The sequence below is a fragment of the Malurus melanocephalus genome, unplaced genomic scaffold, assembly GCF_030028575.1.
Source record: "Malurus melanocephalus ecotype Western Australia unplaced genomic scaffold, MMel_1.1 scaffold_608, whole genome shotgun sequence".
Lineage (NCBI taxonomy): Eukaryota > Metazoa > Chordata > Aves > Passeriformes > Maluridae > Malurus > Malurus melanocephalus.
Genome location: NW_026623840.1, coordinates 95,336 through 118,982, shown reverse-complemented (window position 1 = coordinate 118,982; position 23,647 = coordinate 95,336). Strand labels below are relative to the sequence as shown.

At 40.2% G+C, this 23,647-nt stretch overlaps 1 protein-coding gene across 1 annotated transcript in view; it reads left to right on the top strand.

The window, feature by feature from the left end:
- Positions 1 to 23,647, top strand: part of PLPPR1 (phospholipid phosphatase related 1) — a 117,399-nt gene that overhangs the window by 50,215 nt on the left and 43,537 nt on the right. The window contains exon 2 of the mRNA XM_057383144.1: positions 5,955 to 6,062. Coding sequence (XP_057239127.1) covers positions 6,000 to 6,062 — 63 coding nt within the window. The 5' untranslated portion in view covers positions 5,955 to 5,999. The remainder of the gene's footprint in view (positions 1 to 5,954; positions 6,063 to 23,647) is intronic.

Sequence of the window (23,647 nt, the reverse complement as noted above, 5' to 3'; positions counted from 1 at the left end):
TGCCAGAAGATGTAGCATTGAGATTTCACTTTTCATCCCCACAGTGAGAGTTTTTAAAAGGCCTCTGCTATGCTGATATAACACTTGAACTCTTTTGAAGATATAAGTGGTACAGAGCCCTTATCAGTCTGCCTATCCATAGATTTTATACTGCTGCTTATCATTTAGACATGGGGTAATTTTCCACACGAAGCTAGGAGCAAGGGAAAACAACCCTAACCGGATTCTTGACATCTGTGGCATCACTTTCTTCTAGGGATCAAATTCTGCTTTGACACCAGGGGTTCAGCAGAACATTTTTAAGAGAATGAATTTAGGAATCCATGTAGTTACTAATGTAGCTTTCTTCATAACCAGGTGAGTTTTGTACTAAGGATTGTAATTTCAGATATGCTGTGAACTGTATTACTTAAGTATCACTGTTTGCTATTAAATGTTTTTCTACTCCGAGTAGTGAATGTGAAGATGGGACTTCTGCTAGCAGAAAAGAGTCAGAACTCTCATCAGAGAAAGTGTTTTTCTGTCTTAAATGCTGCAAAATTGTTTTTCTGTAATGGTGAACATGTGTGGGATTATTTTGCATATTGTTTTTATTCGTTTTGTTGCTGTCATTAGTGATATGTAATTAGTTTCTTGTCAGGGAGCCTGAGGAGGCACCTGTGAGAAGCACTTTCAGTGACAGGGTAACTTATTTGAATGGTGTAGATGAACTAGAAACCAGGAGAGTTTATAATAAATTGTGTTTTGTAGTGAGATCTAGACCCAGCAAACTGATCTTCTGCTTCCTCAGTTCAGCTTCTCTTTTCGATGTTCTGCRGACATTGTGCTCCTTACACGGAAATGCTGTAGGACACAGCCAACAGCCAGGGTCTGAAACTTAGCACACAACATTTGTTTATGATCAGTCACTAGGCAATTTCGCAGTTAATGACTAAAGATCAGGTATGACTCAGACACTCAGGTTTTGGACAAGGTCTCCAGTTCTGGACACCCTGTTACTGTTCTGGTAGCCATGGTGTTGATGGCTCTCTGCCTTTCAGTTCATAGTGAATGGGTAAAGGGTTCTTTGAATGATACAAGCATCTTCCCTCTTTCCCAAGCTTCATTGTGTATAGGCACTTTTCCTCAAGGGCATCATGTTCCAAAGGATAATTTTCTCACTTGTAGGTAAAAATTAGTGTGTTGTGGTCCACTGAGACAGCAACATGAGTGCATGTTGTCTGGTACCTTCTAATTGTTGTAGCCATTATGTTATTTTCTTAGTTTTACTATTTTTAGTCTGCRCTGTCTTTGGGTGCAAGTCAGACAAGCAGATCTTCATGCTACAATGTCATTTGTGCTTTTCACCACAGTGTTTGGCTTTTGGAGTGATTCATGCCACCACTGTGGTGTCTATTACTTTGAAAACACTAAAAAAGTCTGTAGTTGGAAAATACTGCCTTTTGCAGTAAAATCTTACCTTTGATTCCTTAGGCCATTTTTTATGAATGGGTTCATTTTATGTGAAAGAGAGCTCTGGGGGAAACGTTCTAGCCCTCTTGTCCTGGTGCGGCCTGTTCAGAATTACAGGCATCTCATGCAGGGGCTGCACTGGGATAATGAGGTGCCTCTGGACATGCCAGATGAAGCTGCAAAGAAAGAATGTGAGGCTGTCACATCTCGGTGCATATTTGATCAACACTTGTTTTGTAAGGTTGTAGTGTGTGCTCTGCTTGTTCCGCCAGCATGCAAGCAGGGAAACCTGCATTACAGAAACGTACAACGAGGACTGTGTGGTTCTTGTGCGGGAATCAGCAAGCACATTTGAAGTTGTTGTCAAATGGATGAAGCACTTGACAAAAGTCTGAGAATARTGTGTCTTTCTTCAGCCTATATATTGAGTCATTGTGTGGTGTTTGGCAAATTGCTTCAACTGCTTCCCCCACAAGAAATAGAGGACCCTGCTTTACAACGAGATCTGTAAGAGATAATATACTAAATAGTGATTTTAGTGATACAAGTGATTTTAGTGGTGCCAAAGCCTGGGTARTCATCGTTAGCAATGGCATTAATTTTAATTTGTTTCCTTAATTGATTGGAGGTTTGACTTCTGCAGTTTGTGTTTTTGTTGGGCAAGCTGATCCTTGATGGATTGGTGCAGAGGTTTTAGTGATATTTTTTTACTTGTAAWCAGAATTCTTATTTTAATGAAAGTGAAGATCTTTATAATTGGAAGCCAGTTGCCAACAGAGGTTTGCAAATTGCTTATATAAGGTTAAAGTCATTTACAATTAGGAAACACTGATATTTCAAATACCTTTTACGTTGTTACTGAAATAGCTGGTGTTCCTTCTAATACACCATTTATACCTTATTTTGGAACAGTGTTTGCTGCTGCTGAAGAGGTCATGAAAATGTCTTGAGGTAATGAGACAGAAATCCATTTTTTTGTGCTTGCATTGTATCTTGAAACCAAAGGACCRGTGGTTGCCCTCCTCACCTCTGGTCAGAGCAGATTTGGGATTCTGCAGTGAGGTGGCRTCCCTCATGACAGTGGCTTCACTGCTGCTGTGATCTGTGCAGCAGCTTCTGGATTTCAGCCTGATAGTTTCTGAGCTGCTGCAAAACAAATATACACTGATTGTGACTAACTGAAACATAGTTGAAAACTATGATAAGCAGGGTCTGTTGGCATTTCTGGATTGTTGATTTCAGTACTTTCCACAGATTACCAGATATCCACCACTGCGATATATGAAATACATTATTTATCTTCTCTTCCTACCTATGCAGGACATGGCTTTAAAAACATGGGGTTGACCACTGTCTCCAAAGGAATAGACCACCAATTAGTTGGTTTGATCACTGATTACACAGACCAACAGTCAGCTGTACTCTGCYGGCTGCAGGAGCTTACACTCTAAAAGGCTCAGCAAGTGCTGGTTTGTCCTAGATATGTCCTTCTTGCTRTCTGCCACATGCTCACATAAAAGGCTTTCGAACATACCTGAATGGGGCATTCTAAAAGCYATTCCCCTGGATGGATCCCTGCGGCAAGAAAATCTCTTCAGCTTGAATTCTCTTTTTCTTTGCTGTCCTTTTAATTTAGTTTTCAATTCACTTATTCATATTCTCTCTCTCAGCTTGTTCTCCCAGGAGATGCCAAACAATAACCTCCTATACTGTAGATCAGGAGCTTTCTGAAAATGCATGGGTGGGGTAAATTGAGCAAGATGAGAACTAATTATACAATTACATATACTGTTTAATATTCCCTCTGCTGTGATCCTTAATTAGTTAGAATAGGTTTGACCAGTTCTACTCTTGTGTTATGCTGATGTACCAGGCCTGAAAAGGTCACAGCTAGTGGGCTCTAAAAACTCTTACAGTTTTGCTCACRTGAGTTCTTTAGCAATTTGGTCAAGTTGATAAAAATAGAAATAGTTAATGGAGAAGGCTGATGCTGATACTATAGCTTTTATTTGCCGTTGGTCAGATACTTTGCACTACAAAAATTTGTTCAATGTGAAGAGATCTTCACGRATTATAGAACAAGACTGTTACTAAAAACTTTTTTCACATATTATTATGATTGGGCAAAAGTGGGTTATCTCTGGCTGCTGTGCAGGCTGAAGCATCTGGGGCTTGCTGTAATCTCTATTTTGCTGTCAGTATCCCTAGAGGACTCATTGCCAGCTGAAGAGAGACAGAAGATGGTGCTCATATCAAGATCACAACTTTGTTTCCCTTTACTTTTCTGTCGAGTAACCTGATGAAAAGACCAGGTATGACAAGCACTGGCTAGCTGAGAGTTTTCTACAATCTGGGAATTCACTGATGAGGCAACTATTTGGTCTCTCACTACTTAAGCCTAACACAAATGTGTCATCACATAGAAGGGAAGYTGGCGTGTAAAGTGATTTCCCATCGGCAGTGCACTTTTTAAAAGAGTGGTGCACAAGAGGCTTTAAGTAACAGACATAGTGATACACACTGGTAATATCAGAAGTCTCCTAGGTAAAATCAGGCTATTTTGTATGACTACTATGAACCCCCAGTTTCTTTGCTAGTTTGGTGCAATGGCTTTCAGTCATCTCTTGCAAAGGGCTTTTTAATTCTTGGATTGACTTGCAACGTTCTGCTTTGTTAGGAGCACATATCAGTTGGAACTRAAGGCATGGCTTGGGGTTATGCATAGTGGTATGGACCATCTTGGTTATTTCTAACCTTAATCTGGCAAGGGATTCATGAAGGTGCTGAGGTATTAATGCCCCTGTACTCAGCCATTTTAAAAACTGGATTTGCAAAGTTACTGACAGTGCTATGTCCAAGAAAAGTGTCATTGAATAATGCTCTGTAAGCTGCTCTGACTCTTTAACCTGTTATTGTATACCAGGTTCCATGTGTTTTCCAAGTTACGGAGCACAAGAGCTGGGAGTATTAAAAGTGTTGTTGAAAAATGAATGACTGATTTTTTTTCCAGTATCTGAATGGGGATGGATTACCTTGTCTTCTTTGAAGCAATGTCACTAACCTTTGAGATAAAGCCAATCTTCTCTACTATGTGGAGTTGAAGTCTGTTTGAAAAATGAGGTGTTTTGAAAATCCAGAATACTTGTATTTTAGATTGGGATACAGTGTTGGATGGGAGTGTCTGAGGCATGTCACACGTGATATCCCTAATTGTTTTGTTTGACCTGAAACTGCATTTCTCAATGGTTAACAGTTCAGAAACTGTCCTTGACACAGCATGTGGCCTCACTGGAGTGATGGTAGCTGTGCTGCGTCTAAATTCATCATACACATTGTGTGTTTTACAGCTCTGGGCCAAACTGTGAAGAGCTGAGATAAGGAATAGACTGAGTAATTCATAGGTGGTGAGMCAACAACCTGCATGGTGGTGCAGGTGGCAAGCGCTGGCAGCTGACCTAGCTCCTCCAYTGTAACCTCAGGTGAACTCACTTGTGCTGATCATGGTATTTCTCCCAGTAACCCTGCTGAGAGCTGGTGAGAAAGCMTTGACCCCTTCATGAACCTCAGAGGCTGCATATGCCAAGGCCTGAATTCCCATCCAGATGCCAGTGAGGTCAAAGAGTAGTGGGAAGATGCTGTGCAAAGCATCCTCTGCAAAATACATCAGCTTCCACCTCCTTCCTCTTTCCTGGCCCTGATTGCAGAGGTACTGTCATCAGGGCAGAATTTCTGTGTGAGTAGTGAAAGTGAGGCTGGACTCACCTAAAATTTGTTTGATGTGCTCAGGTTACAATTGATAGCAGAGGATTTTGATTCTCCCCCATGTCTCATGCTCTGTGCAGTCCTGCACTGAGCACCTCTGGGCTACATACTGCTTTTCCAGCTTCACCTTCCCTGCTTCTCTATATCCCCATGTAAAGTCATTTCAACGAGACTTATCATTTTGATGTGTTACCTCATGCATGCAGAAAAGACACACAAATTTTCAGTAAAATTTGCTTGTATTTGTTTTCTTGTCTCTGCTTTTTCTACTTTTTGTGCACACATGCTGGCACCTTGAGCAGATTTATACAGACATTCGGATCATATGTACAATCAGTGTACTGTAAGTATGCCTCTTAAAGTGCAAGCTTACAAGTCAATTACCAAAACTTCCTTATTTGAAACACACTGTAGGCAGGTCAGTGGGCTGAAAATGTGACTTTACAATTCTGAGGAAGAATCTTTTGCTTGGGAGTGGATTGTATTTAAGGAAAACAGTTGTATTCCTTATCATCCTTTGATCTGTTTCTTATAACCTGATGTTTCTTATAACCTAYGTCTGTCTCTTCTTTCGCATGGCAAAGGGAGTGCCTGCTTGGGATATTTTTTACACAAGACCGTGATGCTCTTTTTAGTCTGTGTCCTTGGTCCGTTAGGTCAGTGCTCTGTGTTATGAGCCTCGTTGTGGAGTTTGCAAAAAAGTGAAACACACTGAAATACTTCTATCTTTTCTTTTTCAGGATATAAAGTTTTGAACAGTGCCTCCCCAASAAGTGTGATGAGAAATGGCTTTAGGAAATAATACCCAGAGAAGTTATTCCATCATCCCATGCTTCATCTTTGTTGAGGTGAGTGCTGCATTCAGCTGCTAAGCCTACATGGAAGGCAGCTTTTCCCTGCAGGAATTAAGCAATTTGTTAGCTGTTTTATTTGTAGGAAAGGATGCTTTCTTATTTGATCATATAAATATACATTTTCATACTTAATGCCCTCAGATGCCCCTGGAAAAATTCCTGCACGAGTTATCCAGACCTCAGGACAAGTACACAAGAACAAGTAGATGCTGTGTATCCAAGACTTCTCTGTCTGGTGTTCTGGCTAGTCTTTGGATATTTGGGAGAGGATGAGCAGTTGTTGTAGGTCCCATMTTTTTTGAGGCCTCTCCATCTTGGTGCTGCACGGGGACTAAACCTTCTTCAAGGAAATTTCTGATCTCACAGTCTGATAGTTCACGGGTTTGGGAAACAACGCTCAGCTCTGATTGCAGTTCAGGTGGAACATTAATCRTAGATGAGGCATGTCTAACCTTTAAATATTATGAAGAAGCTTGGCTAGCACAAGGGCACCAAATTGTCTAACACTGAATCTACAGTTAATGCTCCAAGTCTTTGTTAAGGGCAGTTGGTGTGGTAGGTTTTTTTAATATTTAACTGCCATTTAATTATTTTATTATTTTAGTCATACAAATAGCAGTTTGTGTTTCTTCTCTTATTTAGCCTAACACAGATAGACTGGCCAACATCGTTATTCAAATCCATGATTGTTCAGCTGGTAGTTCTAAGGCTGGGACAGTTTTCCTGGCAAGGGAAGCAACTCTTTGTGTCCAGAGAGGATGAAAGCTTCCATCAAATTTAGATGGCAAAAAGGAGATAACTGGCTGTGAGTCACCTTTTTCACAACCTGTCTGATGGTTGYTTGGATGGAATACTCACTCTTTGTCCCTAGTTATGAGGCAGCATGAACCTCTTCTGCAAGARAAGTACTAGGAACTGTCAAAAGACTAGTTGTTCTGATGGAGACAATGGGTCACTGCTTTATTCTAACAGCTAGAGAAAGAAAGAGTGAAAATGGGGAAAAAGCAGCAATGAGTTCAGAAAAACACCAATAAAAATGATCAAGAATGAGATGTCTCATGTTTATTGCTTAAACAAGCAGCTCTGAGGATGCTTAGTYCTCTAAAGAAATGAATGATGGGCCTGGTTGGCAGCCTATGACAGTGACATAAATTGTTCCTCCTGTGGACAAGACTGACGTGAGGATTTTTTGCTCCATAAATGTACATTCCTTATCCTTTCACATACTTGATTTGTTGATTAAAACACATCACTAATTGAAAAATCACTCAAAAATAGCAAGGTAGTGTACGAAAAKATGTTCTCTCTGCTACATTTGATAAAAACATGTACTTCTTCCCCTCTTTGTCCAYGGTATGGATTTTAATGTAGCACTACTGGGCCTGCAAATTCATAGACTTGTGTCAAGCATTGTAGCATTAAACAACAGGAAATCTAATTTCCTGCTGGTAGTGCAGAGATGATTGATAGTAGCCATTCCATCTGAAAAGYCCCTGTAAATCTTAAGGCACACTGGAGGTGATGTTCTTTTCCCACTGCTATGCTTTTGAGACTAAAGTAAGTGTGCTTTTTTTGCCCTCAGAGCAGCTGACCCRAACACTGAGCCTTGCACTGGATTACCTGGGTTAGGACAGACCTTTGAAGCAACCATGCAAATTGATTAGCTATGTGACATCTTGCTGCTGCTGTAAAAGCAGGACAGCTAAAAATAATGTTGCCTGYTCTCCTGATGTTTTTCTGTGGGAAAACAATCTAGCAGCAGTCATGCTAACTGATCATGATAGGAAAAGAGATGGTCAGTAAAAATGATCATAGGCCTGTTCCCCTGAGTGTGCAGCCTCCCCCACTGGAATCTTGTCCTGTTAGTAAAAGTTTTGAGATATTTTCTCTTAAGAAAATAATGCTGAGCCTTGATTGTCATGTCAAGTGCCCTTTTAGTTATTTGCTAACTGCCCACTCTGCAGTCTGCCTTCATCAAATTGTGGCGGCAGAGGTGGAAATGACGTGTCATAAGTAGTTTGGACACTTTAAATACCATCATGCTTCAGTCTGTACAAACAGGACACAGTTTTATCGTTATTCTCATTTCCATTTTTTTCCCATTTCATTTTCCTCCCACTGAACTAACTTGTAGCAGTTAGTTATTATGGAACCTGACCTGAAGATTAATGGTTCATTATAAAAACTTAAACCCTGTGCCTGACTCTACAAATTCCTTTTTATGTTCAAAATATGAAAGTTTTAATAATAGAGATAAAATGTGATGCCTAATCTGAAATGACAGAAATGATAAATCAACATTTTCATTCCCTAATTGGAAACACAATGTCACGTTATTAGTAGATTTAAAGGCTAAATAGGGAATCATTAAACGAATTTTGATCCACTTATCAAATCTGAGTCCTTCTCCCGAATAATGCAAGCAGGTTTCTGGATGGCTCTTTATTATATTATARGAGGTGTCATTACAGTCTGGTATTTGTCACCAAATGTCTTTGAAGATTTGGTATAGTAGATTTTGTTAAAAACACATAAACAATTAACTAGGATGTGCAGGAGACTTTTACTCTCCTTTTCCCTGCCCTCCTTTGCAAAGAGCAGCCTGAAATAAGCCTTCAGGAGGCTCTCTCCCAGCTTGGTTTGCATTAGACAGATGTTAAATAGTGCAAAGATGCACTATTCCATATCTTCCAGGTTCCTTTGGAGTCAGTGGTGGACCCAGAGCATGCAGCAGAGGCTGTAGAGCTGCTTTTGGTATGCCCTGGACTTATCCCAGTAAATGCCAATAGTGCACAGCAGCCTGCAGGTCAACTTGTGGTGGCAGGAGTGATCAGTGAAGTGGTCTCATGGATGGCAGRCAAGCATGAGAGAAAGGAGAAGCACCTCTGGGATGACAGGGAGAAAATTCTCAGATGTTGTTCTTTTCTCACCTATGGTGCCTTCGTTTGCCAAGGCTCTATATGGAGTACCTCCTCTCTCCTTCACCTGCTGGGACATGTGAGACAGAGCAGTTTCAAAAACATCTGTAGCACCACTGTAGTACAGCTGTGCCATTATTTGCTATCTCACTTTGCAAGACTGCTGTGTTATATCCTTCCATCAAACATCCACACATGTCCAGGGTGAAGGCAGGGAAAGGTAGAATCACAACTGGCAGGGGTGTGTTTTGTACATAAGAGAACAGCCCGTTTTTTGCAAGGAGAAGGATAAATTGTGAGAACAACAAAGCTCCCTGAGGTCTGGGCAGTGCCAGGGTAGAACTGGGGGAAGTGCAATGCCTGGCAAATCCCAGTTGTCTTCCYGTGGGACTAGTGAGCTACCCTGATGTCTTCACCTAGCACTGGTTTCCATGCTCTGTGCTCTTGCCCTCTCTTTGTTCTTCTCATTTTGGGGGTCAGCTTTCTAGGAGAAAGCTCAGGCTAGGGGAGTGTAGAAGCAGAGTCCAGTTTGGTTTTGAATTTATTAGGTCAAAGTGTTGTCCTTGCTTTTGCAGCCTATTTGACGCTTATTGTTAGTGACAGGAAGTGCAAAGCGATGTGATAATTGCATTTAGCAAATAGATGTTGGGAGGAAAGTTTCATACTGTGAGTAAACAGTATCCCCTAATGACTTCAGGGGGRAGGCATGAGAGCAACTTTAGAGCCATTGTGTCTGTTTGAATGGTGGTTTTTGAAGACGCAATATCCTTCTCTTTCTGCAAAGAAAACCCTCTTTTGAGTAAGTAAGTTAGGACCTTAATGGCTCTCTAGGCGACAAAAGGAGAAATTTAATGTGGAATTTCTGCTGATGAGGCATTTTCTGCTTCCTTTTTCCTCCTCAGACTGCAAACCCTGCCAGAGGGCTTGAGTTGTTTCAGGGTAAGTTATCTGAGGATTTATTTTCAAGKGCAGTTACTCCTGAAGGAGTTGAGTGCATCTGAGGTGTGTCTTTGCACATGAAGACACTAAAATTTTCTGGAACCAGATTTAATTGAATTGTCTTAAATTGATCAAAGAGTTACTGAATACAAAAAGACTTTGATATATGACTGAGGCATATGCTTCAGTGTGCTTCACTATGGATTTTTGTAATCTTGATTTTGACAGGGTAGTAGGGGCAGACTCAAAAATATGTAACACTATTAAAACATTGGACATCTTTAAATTCTGTAATCTGAAGATCCCTCTTTTTCACACTAAAACCATTATTCTGCCCTCAGGAAAACATTTGCAGGCAGAGTGGAAACSGTATTTTCTTTGACAACCTGATATATGGGACATTGCAAAGGGCTGAGGATTTTATAAGGAAAAGATCTTCTCTCCTTCTCCCAAATGAATAAAATAAAAAATCTGAAACAYAAAAAGCTCTAGTCCTACATTTATTCTGGTACAAACTTGGATTTGAACTGTCGGTATGCTATAGCCTCACAGCATTTCTGTTTCTGCAGTGGGGCAAATTTTCCCTTATTTTTTGCGATTTTATGTTTGCACAGATTGAATCATCTTCAAATATCAAATGGAATTAAAAAAATTTCAACTTACAGAAGCGCTGAAGAAAAACATTCTGTTTGCCTTGCCTACTTACATTTTCCTGTCAGATTGCATGYAGTCAAGCCAAAACTGAACTACCCAGTAGCAGGAGAATTTCTGCAATTCTGAAATCATTGATATAAGTGAGACAAGTGCCACTTAAATTTCTGTTTGTCATCAGCAWAACAGCAGAGCTTAGGGAGCTGTGAAAAATCAGTGAATTTAGAACATTCATGGCATTTGTGGCACTTCTTTTATTCTAATTTTTTATTTTGGTGTCCTCAAAAGGTTCTCACATTTGGTTTTACTGGCCCGCTAATTTTGACCCGTGTTTGGGGAGTGTGAAATGACCTTTCATGTATGCTGTAGTCCTCAAACTTACATTTGCAAGAGGCATTGAAYGTATTGGGAGTGATTTTCTCTTTGTTTATTTTTAAAAAAGGTCAATTCTCTCATAATAAAAGCTTACTGGTAGCATTTGAGCTTTAATGACATCATTAAAATTGTGTAAAGGACATAGAGACATAAGTTGGCAATTTTGCATATTCAAAATACAGTAATTTTGTCAAGGTCACGTCCAGTTCTCCTAGAGAGTGTCCAAAAACATCCCATCACATTTTAACATAATCTTTAACTGGAAAAGCATCCCAAGGTGAACCAGCTTTGGAATAGTTGCAGTGCTCAGTGTTTCTGTTCGTTCCTTCTCCATCCCTGCTATGCTSGGTTGTGCTGTGTTGCTCTGCTGGGATGCTGTGAGGACAAAATACCCCGAGGGACATGTCATGTGCTGGTGTTGTATAAACTGCCTGTCATTAGATCCCCCACTTCGGCTGGCTGCGCGAATTGCTGCTGACAGTTGCTGTGCAAATTCGGAGGGATTCCTCTTGTAGCAGGATAATGTTTCTGCATAATCTCTGTGCTTCAGTCACTTCTGTTTCTTGGGMTTCATTGTTTCTGGTTTTATTCACTCAGCATATGTATCTTGTTTCTCCTTGTTGCTCTTTCTAAAAATGTCTTTATGTTCCCCATTTGCCAGTTCTTCCTCAGCATTTGCTTTCTTTGTCTGTCCTCCACAAACCTCCTTTGGTCCAGGTGACTGGATAATTCTATATTGTAAAATTGGCTTAATCTGAGTGAATAGGTGTCTCTTAAACATTGGATTAGTTTTGTTGGATTGCTAAAAAGCTTTCATATTACCAGACTATAAAAGACGCTTCTAAGTGCTTCACAATTAGGAAGAGACCACAGAAAACTCTKGGCCAAAATAGACACTCTGAAATAAATCTGATTATTATTTGATTCTCCTCAGTTTCTTGAGGACCTCTTAAAATTGACATTAAGGATCTGGTGTGAGTGATTAGGTGCTTTGCTGCATTTTTCTTTGAAACTTAAATGAAAGAAGGATTATATTCCTGCTTGCAGACACATGAAGCATTTTTTTAATCCTTCCCTTTATCCTGAAAATTTCCCATTTCAAATAATTTTTTGATGACCTGAATAACATCTTAGGGTTTCCACCAGTGAACTTGGTAGACTTTTCAAGGAGGGGACTAAGGTATCAAAATTCTTTGTCTCTATGAGTAATTAAAAAAAAAAAAAAAGCTTTTGGTAGCATAGAAAAATGCTGTGAGTATATTGTTTTATCTCTATTTACACTGTGCCCTGAAACTAGCCAACAATTTTGAGAAYGAAAGTAATTCAGAATATGTTGGTCTGTTTAATCAAGTTTCTAAGAGAAGGAATTGTGCCGTTTTTTTTAGTTACTCAGCAGTTTGGGAGATATTGTATTTGCTCTGGTTCGTAGGTAGAAGTGCATTTTTCCCATTTGTTARTTAAAAAAAAACAAACAAACATAGGTTTAGTAGATTTTTGCTAGAAAAACTAAGAAATCTTTGAGAAACCAGCTTATGAAACCAGGCGCTGTTCATGCAGGTGTTCTGTATGTGCAGAAGTTTGCGAGCCATATTTAAGGTCTTCTAAGTTGGAAGGTATTTCCACTAATGACTGAGCAGCATTAACTAGTCTTAAAATAGATAGCAATGTAAAAAAAANAAAAAAAACCAGAGCACAATTCATGGCAGCAGCAGCTACGTCCCTGTGGTAGCAGAGTGCTACTACCAGTTAAAATTAGTGCCCCATTTTTTCCTCCTTTCTTTTCAGAAGTATACTTAAGTTTTTTTTTTGTTTCATGGATATTGCTTTAGAGCACTTACTGTTCTTGACTTTTGGTTTTTTGTGCTTCAAAAACTTAAAGTTTTTCGTATTTTCTTTCCTACTCATGCAACATTGAGCTATTTATTTGCTCAGATATGTGAAAATTGGGAGATCAATAAAGGTGCAGTGCATTATCAAATTATTGACTGCTCAGTGATATAATTGCACCATTTCCTCTGGTCTGCATATGTGAATATACTTTTTTTGTTTGGATCTGTAGAAATAGCCCTGCATTTATCATTATAACTTGCATAAGTTACATGAGGTTATAAAAAGAGTGGAAAGGAATCAATACAGACTCACAAATCCAGTTTAATTAACCCTAAGTACAACAATCAAGCCTTTTCAGAACTGATCAGTACGAAAGACCTGAAAAATRTAGGAGCAAAGGAAGATGCTTAAAGCATAGTTTGAAATATCAAACCCATTCCAACTTTTTGACAGTTGGCTTTGACATCAGGAGAATTTGCAGAAGTGGAATAGGTCTTTTTAAGGATCATTTCATTTAAGTCCCAATTTCATCAGGACTTGATTTCTGGTTCCTGACCAGCCACTCCAGACATTGAGAAGGAGGGGTTTGTTTTAGCAATGTTTTTAAGGGTGAAATCATCAACATCAGCCTTACAGCCAAAGGATTTGTTTCAGTTATTTAGCCTTGAAAGAATATTGGCATTTTCTGCTCTCTAKAAATAAGTTTTAATACCAGCTTTAGGAATTGGTCTGCGAAGTCTGGTGCATCCTGTACAAACTTAACGTGCTGCACCAACCCAGAACTTTTCCAAGCTCCTGGCAACATTTGGGTGCTTCTGTGTGGGTAGCAAGTAGCTCTAAATTGTGAGATCTTCTCCCTCCAAAGTACAAATGGATAATCTAAGTAACATGAAATAAATAAATCTTTTATGAATGCAGCAGAATGTGGCAACAACAAAAAAAAGAGACATGTCTGGGGAAATTATACTTAATGTTTCTGTATTTTTAACTAGCTTGGTCAGTGCACCTCAGATTTCATTATTTATTTATTTAGTAACTTCTGGGGCATTCTGAAGGGGCATCTGATGCTTTCTCTCAGTCCATTCTCACATCCCAGCATTTTACCAATAAACAATTCTTCTCTGATATGTTTCCTTCACTGGTGTATTTCACCAGGAGTTTCTGTGAGGTGTTGAATATAGTGCAAGTGGTTTGCAAATCCCATTCCTAAAGTCACATCTTACAGGTTTAGCACAGGTAGGTTTTCACATGTCATGTGTTTTGTCACAACTGTGACAACAGCTTAGTGAAGTTGTTGAAGAGACTGAATGAAATACAGATGTGTTTGCRGGAAATATGTGAGACAGTAGGAGCTGATGCTTTGAGAGTTACATCTTGTGCACATGATACTAAATGGATACTCAGGTCTTAACACACATGAAATTATTGCTCATGATGATGTGTGTTTACAACAATGATTAGAGATTAACCATTAGTGTCATAGTTCATGAGTCTTCAYGGATTATTTTCCAGCTTGATGCCATGCCTAAAATAATATTTCTGATTCAGAAGTCCAGGCTAGAATCAGATTTGGGATATCTGCGTAAGTTCACAATGATACATTGTGTTAGGTCTTCCTGGAACGCTCCAGTTTTAAGTTAAAGAATCAGGAATGAAGATGCATTTTCATCTTGAAACAGAATGATTTAATGGTCAAGATTTCTGTTGCAGATAGATATTTAGAGAACACATAGTCGATTTTTAAAGAGTTGTTTTATAGTTCAAGAAAGCAATAGATTGTTCATAACGGTGTGAAACTCTTACTTTTGAGTGACATCTTTACAGCACTCACTGGGAATAAGGTCTGTGTCAGACTACCCATCCTGAGAGTCCCGTGACTGGCTGAGATCTCTGGCAGCAGTGAAGATTCTGTGTATTTGCAGAGGGCCAGTGCAAAGAGCCCAAAAGATCAAAACGTACTTCAAAACCTGCTGTGCACTCCTTTCTTGTACAATTTCCYTCATGACCTAAACAAAAGGAGCAGAAGAATGGAAGAACACATGAAACAGGATGTGTTTAAAATACATTTGAGTAATTTGTTAACTTTTCATAATTCTAAGGCATTATTGCCTTTTGAGTAATTATTGATGAGGCCTACCAAAAATATGCTGCCATAAGATTAAAGCAACTTGGAAATAATGATGCAGTTATTGCTGGAGTTGCTGTCAGTTTTCTCACAACTCCAGTAAAGTGAATTCTGTAACTTACAGGATAGCTACACTTGATCATATAATGGCCACATTATCCCTGTTTTTCCTTCTCCCAGCTATTAAATGCTGCATGTCTATCTCCAAAATCAATAATCTATTGTTCATCACRATTTCTGGAGTTTAGACTTTGCATACCTGGTAGAGGCTTTAATAATAGAACTAATACTGTATCAATATTTGTTGCATACTTTACCAAAACACAGAAATTTAGTGTGATTTAATTTAGATTATTATATGCAGATGTACAATGATATTGAATTAATACCRCCTTTATTTAGTTTACACCATATGTAACAGACTACTTGGTTTTTAAAAAACTCATTGTGAGTTTTGGCTGCTTCATGGAGGGAATGAGGTAAGAGAGGCATCAAAATAGTTTGTGGTGTATTTTCACTGTGGGACTATGAATTTCTATTTGATTTACTCTAATAGCGGTCTCTATAGTGGTCTCTAATTAGCACTGCATTTTTAATAAAATTGTAGCCAAAAAAATCTGTWAATGTCCTGCATAAATGTGGTCTAATTTCTTATTAGAGCCTGACCAATGTAAGATTCTAGTTACAATGGAATGAATTAACTTTTCAAACAGGCTGGATAGCAGATTGTACTTTTATTCATTTTATAGCTGTGCTAATATTTGACTTGTAGCTAGCTGGGCCTGTAGTCATCAGGGATTTTTATAATCTTATTTAAACCAGCCAAAGCAAAAATCAGTTCAGCTCTGTTACAGTAGTGGGGAACATACTGAAACACTCAAACTGATCAAATTGTGGGAATAGATGTAGTTTATAGAGTGCTGTGTCATGTGAATAAATATCAGCATTGGTTTAAATGTTGAGTTTCAGACTTTTTCCTTCTTATTGTGGAAAAGAGTACAGCAGTTTGAGACTTGGAAAAAAAATTAAACTAGGTGTGATTTGAACAAGAAAGGCAGCCAGGGTCAACCAAGTGAATAATAAACCCAAGTCTTTACGCCTTTGAGTTCAAAAGAAAGGTCATAAACTCGTAGAATGATTTAGGTGGGAAAGGTTCTCTGGAGGCSTCTAGGCATAACATGGCTCAGAACTGCAGCAGCTGGGTGAAGTTCCTTTGGGCCTTGTCCAGCTGAGTTTTCCTACTGTCTTACAGACAATCTGCTTAGTTTTTGAGTATCCTCGTAGGAAAACTTGTCCAAGTATTCTTTCTAATAATGGGATGAAATGTGTGAAAGAAAAGGAATCTAGGACCAATGACAGTAAAAGGACAGAGTGGGATGCAAAAAAAAAAAAAAAAAAAAAAAAAAAAGGGTAGCAGAAAGCAATAAAATAATGGATCGCCTAAAAATATTCCTGACTTTTTGACTTCTAGAGCTGTGTGCAGTTGGAATCCTAAGACCAGTTTTGTCTGCCCAGTCCCTTTTTATTGCGGGAACTTCACCTGGGTACTGGCATGCAGTGACAATGCATGTTGATTACCAATAGTCAGATTGGTAAATACGTATAGATTTCCTTGTCTGCTTTCAATATTTTAGTAACCAACGTGCTTCACAGAATTTCCTGTTCAAACCTTAACACCTCACTCTGTTTTGTAAACCTGTGGACTGTATTGCTGAGCTGCTTTATCCTGGTATCTGCATCCTGAAGTGATTTCCATCCGACTCTTCTCCATACTGTCCACTACTCAGCTTCCTATAAAAGCCTCAGGTGTGACTTCATGCCTCTTGTTGCTGGGCCTTGATTTAATAAGAAGGAGATTAAACTGCCCTTTGTTTATGTGAAGACTTGTTAAATGAGCATCTATGGGAACACTGGTAATATCAAATCYGTGTTCAGACATGACTATTCTTGAATTATACCCAAACCTTGTCAGGACAAATAGCCATAGCAAATAGCTTTGAATGTTTCTCTTTGTTTTGACAGGGCTAACACTGAAAAGAGAATAGTATCTCTGTGTGAAAAGGATAAAAGTGAGCACCAGAATCTGATGGGATTTTATGAAAGTTTTCAAAACCCTGGGTCTTCTCTTCTTCCTTATCTTGCATTCAGAATTACRTAGCAAGATGATTACAGGTTCTAAAAAATGAGGCAGTCATTATTAATTTTTTAATATGACTGCCTGCCAGTGATAAAGAATTGTACAAAAGGATTGGCTCAGGCACAACATGAGTTGCATGCAGCAGAGGAGATTCAAAGTAGTAATTGTTTTTTTAAAAGCTTCCTGTTCAGCTGGGAAAACATTGGAGGCAAATAAAATGGATTTCATAATGCATTATACATATTAATAAAACTGTGAAGTAAAATGTCTTTGATCATTTTCTGTTTAATTTGAAACATTGTCTCTATTTGATTTTTATGAGTGGTCTAAGAGTCCTGCAATCTCATTATCAACAGATAGTTTCTTTTGGCAGTAAGTGCAGCATTTATCAATGCCTAATGACTGTAAATCTGCACTACTCTGTTAAATAAATACATCTGGAGGCACCAACAAGTTTTTTTTAATTTTAATAAATGCTGTTGTATGAATGACAAAGATTCAGAGCTCCAAAGTTGTCAACTCRTATGGAAAGCTTTAATACCTGGAAGAACAAGGTAACAGAACAAGCATCTAAGAATGTGATAAGGTCAGTGTTGTTAGAGTAAGGCTAGATTTGATTTTCTTTTTTCTACACATGGTTTTGGAATGATGAATTCTGCACTGCCTTGATAGTGAGGGTCTCAGTGGCTTTCACTGGACACGTCATTCCGTCACAAAGGTATTGGAATGAAATAGCTAATACAAACACATCAGGAATTTCTAACAGAAAACACTGGAATTGATTTTTTTAAATAAAAATCTTGATTTGGCATATTTACTGAAACTCCAGTAGTAGATACCAGGTTGCCCAATTTGTTCGGCTAGGGAAGAACTTAATATCATGGATTTTTAAGATTCATTATTGTGTGTTGATACAAACCCCATAAATTTACCACATCTGTGCCTGCAAGGCATTGCCATCTTTAAGGCTTCTGCAAGATGTTGCAAACTAACAGGAAATTTAGGGAGCTGCACTTCTGGTTTGTGCTGCATGTCTTTTGCATCTAGGAGAGGCCCCATCTGCCATTCTGGGAGCTTAGTTTCTTGGTGCTAACTGGGAGAGTAAACTGAGCAGGTAGAGCTGCAAGTTCTCTGCCTTATGGTCTGAGCTACATCAACTGCTTGGAGATACAAACCATCAGAGAAATACATGACATTTCAGAAGAAGAAAGCAGCCTAGAAACTTTGGAGTTGAAAGATACCTCCCAGCGATTGTGAGGTTTTTTTTTTCCAAATTAAATTAGGCTTCCAGCGTGCTGCACTCCAGTAGGATTTAGGACAGGATGCAGAGCAGCATCAGCAAGCAGATCTGTCTGAAGCTCTGCAAAACCAGCAGTGCAAAATCCCGTGCTGTGTTTCTACACTCGGGCACTGTATGGGAAGGGCAGGACAACAGGGAGTCCCTCTGTTTGTGTGCTCTAAGGGGTTGTGGTACCTGCCAGACCTACAGTGCAGGGGTCTTGCACTGCTTTCCTTGGGGTATTTTTCATTTGTCTGCTGTCCTTATATGGAAATCAAACATTCAGCAAGGCTGCTCCTGTGCCTGTGCTGACCATTACCTTGTCACCTCTSCACCTCTCTTAATGGCAATTACACTGTGCCTTGTTTGTGTACCAGTGCCACTGGACATCTTTCTGTCAAGTGCTTCACAGCTATTAAGAGAATASTGAGCTGATTTAACAGAGAGGAAAGAGCTGCATTGTCCCCAGTCCAAGCAACCCTTGTATCCAGGAGGATGACATCTTTCATCAGCAGAACAAAAAGCAGTTGTGAGCTTTGTCCTGGCAGATGGGCAGTGAACATCCGTGGTAAGCAGGAGATAGCTAGAGAAGGTGTAAAACAGGACTGTTGTATTCTGACTGTCTCTGATTTGGTGTTGCTACATCCTCTGGTGAGAGGGAGTGTCAGTCCATTTACTAATTTGTAACAGATTTTCTTCCAGGTTTGATTTTTTTTTTTTATTAAGAAAAGCCCTTGTAAATTGCTGGCACCCATAATTCCACTGTCGGGGAGTTTTACACCTTTCCTATAACATCTGTATTTTTGTTTATGTCAAACAACAGCTTCATGTAAAAACTCCTGCTGCTGGCACTTGAAAAATCTGCAGTCTTCAGGGTTTGGCTTCTGTGTCCACAGGACACTTTGAGGATCTAGACTGCTTAGGAGGGGATCAGCCTGACCAAATGGATCAAAAGCACTTTTGTCTAGGCTGGCCAACCTGGAGAGGAGAGCTTAAACTAAGAGTGGTGTGGTGGGAGTGGAAATAGTGACTAACAATCATGTGAGGAAGTGAAAGAACAGTTTGGAAGGAACAGTGAAAGACTAGGACTGAGCAAAGAACCCAGCATGGTGTGAATAGAAGGGGCACTAATCAAGATAAGAACTAGGAAATGGAATACCACCAAGCATAAACATGTACGTAAGGAAGAGTCAGGAAAAGTTTTCAATCCACTTTTGGGAAATCAGCATGACCAGATGCCTCTCTGGCACACCACATTTAATAACTTGTGACTCAATTCATGCATTCCTGATGAGACAACCAGATTACACAAACACACACTAGAGATTCAGGATTATGAATCTCAGTTGGCAAGTAAAATTTGTTCCATACCAAGTACTAAGCTGAACCTCTAGCACTAATTCCTGAACCTCTGATCCCAATCACCGTCCTCTCACCTCTACAGAAAAGGGCAGGATTTTTAAGCAGCAGGAGGAATGCCTGCCTGTTGGTRTTTAAGGGAAGCCACCTGTCAGCAGCTTGTTCCCAGCACAAAGRGTTAACAAAGTTCAGATTCATGGCTGGCATGGCAGGCAGGTCATATCATTAACCAGCTGTCTTTGTCTGGTTTAATGGCAGATGTTCCTTGTCCATCAGCTGGCAGATTACTTATTGGATTTGGTGTTTCATCTTGAGACCATCTTTTATGACTGCTTAGTTTGGGCATTTCTTCAACATCTTCATAAATCACTTGGACAAAAGATTGGAAGGGATCCTAAGATTGCAGATGATATAGATGATATAAAACTGGGAGGAGCTGTTGACTCCCTCAAGAGCAGAAAGGAGGCCCTGCAGAGAGGTTTGCGGCAAATTAGAGAACTGGGCAATAACCAACTGCATGGAATTCAACAAGGGAAAGTGCCGGACTCTGCACCTGGGATGGRGCAGCCCTGGATGTACAGAAACTGGGAGAGGCTGGGGAGCAGCAGTGTGGAAAGAGATCTGGGGGTTCTGGTTGATGGCAYGTTGAACATGAGCCAGCAGTGCCCTGGCAGCCAGGAGGGACATCCCTGTCCTGGGGGGCACCAGGCCCAGCATCGCCAGCTGGACAAGGGAGGGGAYTGTCCTGCTCTGCTCTGCACTGGGTGGCCTCACCTTGAATGCTGGGGGCAGTCTGGGGTACCACCATATAGAAAATGCATTTAACTGTTAGAGAATGTCAAAAGAAGGTCAACGATGTTGGTGAAGAGCCATGAGGTGAAGCTGTATGAGGASTGGCTGAGAGCACTGGGTCGGTTCAGCTTGGAGAGGAGGAGACTGGGGGGAGACCTCTTTGCAGTGTCTGTTCTAGGTAAAGAGGAGGGACACTGATCTCTTCTGTGTGGTGACAGTGACAGCACTGGAGGGAATGGCCTGAAGTTATGCCTGGGGRTGTTTAGCTTGCTTATCAGGAAAAGGTTCTTCACAGGATGTTTGGGCACTGGAATGGGCTCTCCATGGAAGTGGTTACAGCATCAACCTGATAGAGCTTAAGAAGCATTTGGACAGCACTGTAGGGTACAGGGTGTGATTTTTGGGGATGGTTCTGTGCCAGGCCAGGAGTTGTACTCCTGGCCTGACGGGTCCATTCCAACTCAGCTTATTCTGTGATTCTGTGATCACTCAAAACCAGAGCTGCACATTCAAGTTTTGACAATACTCAAAGYCAGGAACAAGTCACAGTCTCTGAGTGTCCATGCACTGAGGTACACGCTGAGGGAAGAAAATGAGAGGAATTAGAAGTCTGAATGCATTTGCAGGGCTGTGATTTCCCTGGTGTCACAGTGATGTGGAACAATACCTCACACGAGTGGAATGCCATTTTCAGGGAGGTCAGGCTGGGACAGCAAGAAGGGGTGTTGCATTTTCAGCAGGTCYGCAGGGATCACCTCTCCTCTGCTCAGTGCTGGTAAAATATATCTGGAGAGCTGTGCTGGATTCCCCAGAGTGAGAAAGACTCTTCCCTGTGACACTGAGGGAAAGGATCAGAGGCAGTGGGCATAAGCTGTAACAGGCAATGGCATTTAACAGAATAAAAGCTGTCATCCTGTAAGGACAGTTGATGCAGAGAGCTTGTGGAGCCTCTGTCCTTGGAAGATGTTTAACACCCAACTGGACATGGACTACAGCTGCCTACTCCTGCTTTAGGCCAGGAGTCAGTCCAGGTGATCTCCAGAGGTGCCCACCAGCAGGRGCAATTCAGTCACAGTCTGGCATATTCTTCACAGCTATTTGTAGCTGGTGGCTCCATTTAACTGTTCCCTTGTTTGCCATGTCTCCTTGATGCTGAGATAAGTGCTATAGCACATGGGTTATAAGGGGAGCTGTATTTTAGTTTTGTAGATGAGGAAATGCAGGCACAGAGTGACTTGCCTACAGTTACTCCTTTTGTRTGGATCAGGCTCTCAGGGTCTGCCTATGAGCTCTTTTATCTTGACTTTTGCTTCAGTCTGAAGGCATGACTTGACTCAGATTTACTTGAGAAAACCCAGGTGCTTGTCAGTGACTGCTATTTGATTACTCGCCTTTTTACCTTCTTCGTAAGTCTTTTTTTAATGGCTTTGAACTATCAGCAGAATTTGTCATAGCTAAAGAAAAATAGTTTTCTCTTAGAACTAAACATTTAACAAGTTATAGCTCCATTGCACCAGCAAAACATTTAAAAATGTATCTTAGTAATAAATAATTACAGCCCTCTGTAAAGCTGCTGGCTCTGAAACACAGTTACTCAGCCCAGCTTTCCTTGTCTTCTTTTCCTCAACAGGTAGTGGTGAAGCATTAGTCATTTGAAAATCTGGCAGTGTTTTGATGCATATGGGGAAAAGAGGCGGGTTACAAAAATGCTTAAGATGTGTGCATATGCCACCATAGGGAAGGAGAGGTAGAATAGTGGATAGTCTGCTTCAAGTAATTTATAATAGCAAAAGRTAAACTTGGCAGCAGGGCAAATAATTAAAAATTGCAATTTGTTGTAACTGATTGAATTATCAGAGTGTCATCTCTGAAGGAAAGGATCATAAGTAAGGTCCAGGTATCCATCAGGAAGCTCTCTAATTGCAAGGACACAAAAGATAGGAATGCCTGTCCAAGTCCTCATAGCAAAACAGTAGTTCTTGCACAGCAAAAGAGCGATAAAATGTATTCACTTTTGGCAYATGGCTGTTGGAGGGAGAGATCCTGCTGCAGAAACACAAAGGTCTGACCACAGTCTTTTGTCTCTGCATGCATATTCACTGCTGGGAAATTGCTTACCCATTTCTAACCCCAAGCACCTGCCCAGAAAATGTCCATAACCAATGAAGCTTTCAGAGAAAAGGTTGACTGTTGACACCTCTTAAAATCAATGGAAACAAAATCATGTCTTTCAAACGCAGCAAGAAAGGGGCACAGTGCCTAGGAGTTTGGCTTCTCTGAGGCTTTGTGATTACTCTGGCATTTTCTGAGTAGAGAAATATTGTAGAGCAATAGTTCTGTTCTGTCTAAGAATGGAATTTTCTAACTAAAAGAAGTTACTGCTGTTCTTCATAACCTTGTAGCTCTACCTGCAGTGTTCACTAAAAAGCCAACATGGGTTATGTACTGATTTCATTTGGTATTAGGCTTCCTTTCTGTTCACTTTTGCATTGCCCAGAGTGACATCTTTCAAGAACCTGACAGGTTTGGTTTCTCACTGAGATTCTCTCCCAGGCAGATTGATGACCAGAACAAAGAGATGAAAGTACTGCCAAAATTAKCTGAGAAGGGAGCAGATTTGGCAAGTGCACTCAGAGTGAGGAAGGTGAGAGAACGAGGAGCTCGCTGAGGAGTGTTCTTCCTAACCATGCACACTCTGTGAATTTACTGTATGGTTTCTGTCCCTGGAGAGATGCTCCCTGAACTTGTGAGGCAGAGATGCTGAGTGAGAAGAGGAAAATAGTTTTCTCTTCCTTTACCCATTATGATCCCAGCAGCTTTTAGATCTGCCTAATGGGCAGTTTCTTTACAGCTGTTTTGGTCTTCCTGGAACAATGATGTGTGGATGAGGCAATGGCRCTTGTGGGTTTTATGGCAGCTGGAAAATCAGTAGCTTCTTTCTTTCAAGGAACAATCTRGGAATCATCTTCAGGACAAGGAAGATACACAAGGTATAAGAATAAACGACCACTTGTTGGGATGAGAGTATGTGCTACTATCCTGCTGCTGCACTCCTTGGTATTTGTTTATATATCAAATATATTGTTTATATTTAGAGTGCGCTAAAGTCCCCTCTTCTTTTACCTTGAACCCATCTCAAATATGTTGCTGAAAATGTCACCCAATCCAGCATTG